Raw genomic sequence first — 2749 nt, forward strand, 5'->3', positions numbered from 1 at the left:
CCTCTCTCTACCCACAGATTACTTCCTCTTCCTCCTTCTCCTCCTCCTCCTCCTCCTCCTCTCCCCACACACCACCATCAGTACCTCTTCTCACTACCTACAGATCAACCTCCTCTTCCTCCTTCTCCTCCTCCTCCTCCTCCTCCTCCTCCTCCTCCTCTCCCCACGCAACACCCCACCAATACCTCCTCTTTCTACCCACAGATCACCCTCCTCTTCCTTCTCTTCCTCCTCCTCCTCCTCCTCTTCCTCTTCTTCTCCCCACTCAGCACGATTAATACCTCCTCTCTCTACCCACAGATCACCCTCCTCTTCCTTCTCTTCCTCCTCCTCCTCCTCTTCTTCTCCCCACACACCACCACCAATACCTCCTCTTTCTACCCACAGATCCTCCTCCTTTTCCTCTTCCTCCTCCTCCTCCTCTTCCTCCTCTCCCCACGCAACACCCCACTGATACCTCCTCTCTCTACCCACAGATCCTCCTCCTCCTCCTCCTCCTCCTCTTCCTCTTGAACCACCGGGATGAAAGAGGCCAGCAAGTTTGAGGAATTGCTGACGAATTTAGGAACAGGATGGTGGAATATTCTTCACTTCGTTGGAGCTGCCTATTGTGAGTATTTCCTCTTGATTACCCCGTTCCTCTTGATTACCCGGTTCCTCTTGATTACCCGGTTCCTCTTGATTACCCCGTTCCTCTTGATTACCTCAGTTCCTCTTGATTACCCCGTTCCTCTTGATTACCCCGTTCCTCTTGATTACCTCAGTTCCTCTTGATTACCCCGTTCCTCTTGATTACCCCGTTCCTCTTGATTACCTCTGTTCCTCTTGATTACCTCTGTTCCTCTTGATTACCTCAGTTCCTCTTGATTACCTCAGTTCCTCTTGATTACCCCGTTCCTCTTGATTACCCCGTTCCTCTTGATTACCCCCGTTCCTCTTGATTACCCCGTTCCTCTTGATTACCCCGTTCCTCTTGATTACCCCCGTTCCTCTTGATTACCCCGTTCCTCTTGATTACCCTAGTCCTCTTGATTACCTCAGTTCCTCTTGATTACCCCGTTCCTCTTGATTATCCCGTTCCTCTTGATTACCCCGTTCCTCTTGATTACTCAGTTCCTCTTGATTACCCCGTTCCTCTTGATTACCTCAGTTCCTCTTGATTACCTCAGTTCCTCTTGATTACCCCGTTCCTCTTGATTACCTCAGTTCCTCTTGATTACCCCGTTCCTCTTGATTACCCCGTTCCTCTTCATGGTGGGTCCTTTGTGGGTTGGTAGGGTGGGGGTAATAACAGTAGGGTGGGAGTAATAGTCAAAATAAATCGCTTAGGAAATGGTGTTAGGGAGCATCTGGGAAAAATACCAACTTCCTCCTTGTTATTTTTTTTAGTTATTTCCTCCCCAGCTTCCCCATTTATTTATTTATTTTATTATTATTCTCTCCCCCCTCCAGGGTATATGCTGATCCCCCCCCAGGCTTTTAGTGGGGTCTATGCCGCCCCCATCGTCAACTTCACCTGTCGCCCCAACCCCCACCACAACGTTACTGACATCGCTGCGTGAGTGCCCCTCTCTCTCTCTGTTTATATATATCATCATCAGCCGTTTGAGTGTCCACTGCAGGACCGGCCTATCCCGACCGAAGTGGGGACGATACAGCCAATGTATCTCTACCAAGTGGCTTAGGCTGTCTAATAGAGATTGTATGTAGGGTGAGAAGTGCTTGTAAGTGTAATTGTAGTGTTGGAGTGGCTTTGGATGTGTATGTAGTCTGTGTACAAAGTGTAATCGGCCCGCGCAAGCCGACTGGGCGCAAGCATACCTTATAGTATGCAACACTGGTTCAACCACAGCACCCCTTGTGTCCGCCAATGCAGTACGTGGCCGGGTGAACACTCCCAAAGTTTATTACCCTGGCGGGGCGCGAACCCTGGTTCACCCGTGTATGAAACGCACACTGTACCACTGTACCACAGAGGCTCATATATATATATATATATATATATATATATATATATATATATATATATATATATATATATATATATTTATATATATATATATATATATATATATATATATATATATATATATATATATATATATATATATATATATATATATATATATATGGAAGGTGTGTGCAGGATATTTACAGAAGAAACATGTGCAGCATGTGATGTGGTGTGTGGGATGAAGAGAAGACGGAGGGGGGTGCAAGGAACAGCATGGTGGAATGAAGAGGTGAGACAGGCTGTGGCACAAGAGAAGAAAACATACAATGAATGGATGAGAAATAGGGGCGTGGAAGAAGTTGCGAGGCGGAAGAGAGAGTTATATGTAGAAAGAAAGAGAGGTGAAAAGATTAGTAAGAGAGAGTAAGAAGAGAGTGGATGAGGAATTTGGAAGGACTTTGAGTGTAAAGTGGAGGAACTGTAAGAAAATGTTCTGGAAAGAGGTGAAGAGAGTAAGACAGGGTGGAAGTGAAGTTAACAGGGGAGTGAAAGATAAAAATGGTAGATTACTAGTGGAGAAAGGAGAAAAAGTGAGCAGATGGAGAGAACACTTTGAGGAATTGTTGAACATAGAGGATGGAAGTGATGCGAGTATAAGTGGCTGGGGAATGGCTGGAAGGAGGGAGGTGAGAAGACAGGAAGAAATCAGTAGGATAGAAGTTGTGGAAGCAATGAAGAAAGTTAAATCGGGGAAAGCCCCAGAAATTGATGGAGTATGTGGTGAAATGCTGAAGC

The 2749-nt window shown here is 46.0% G+C and overlaps 1 protein-coding gene across 1 annotated transcript in view; it reads left to right on the forward strand.

Moving 5' to 3' along the window:
- Positions 1-522: 522 nt before the first annotated feature.
- The window catches only part of LOC145410816 (organic cation transporter protein-like), a 17070-nt gene continuing 14843 nt past the window's right edge, over positions 523-2749 (forward strand). The window contains exons 1-2 of the mRNA XM_080280938.1: positions 523-610; positions 1453-1558. Of these exons, the coding sequence (XP_080137064.1) occupies positions 523-610; positions 1453-1558 (194 nt within the window). The remainder of the gene's footprint in view (positions 611-1452; positions 1559-2749) is intronic.

This window comes from Coenobita brevimanus, chromosome 11 (assembly GCF_032717465.1).
Source record: "Coenobita brevimanus isolate Jiangsu-jjx chromosome 11, ASM3271746v2, whole genome shotgun sequence".
Taxonomy (NCBI): domain Eukaryota; kingdom Metazoa; phylum Arthropoda; class Malacostraca; order Decapoda; family Coenobitidae; genus Coenobita; species Coenobita brevimanus.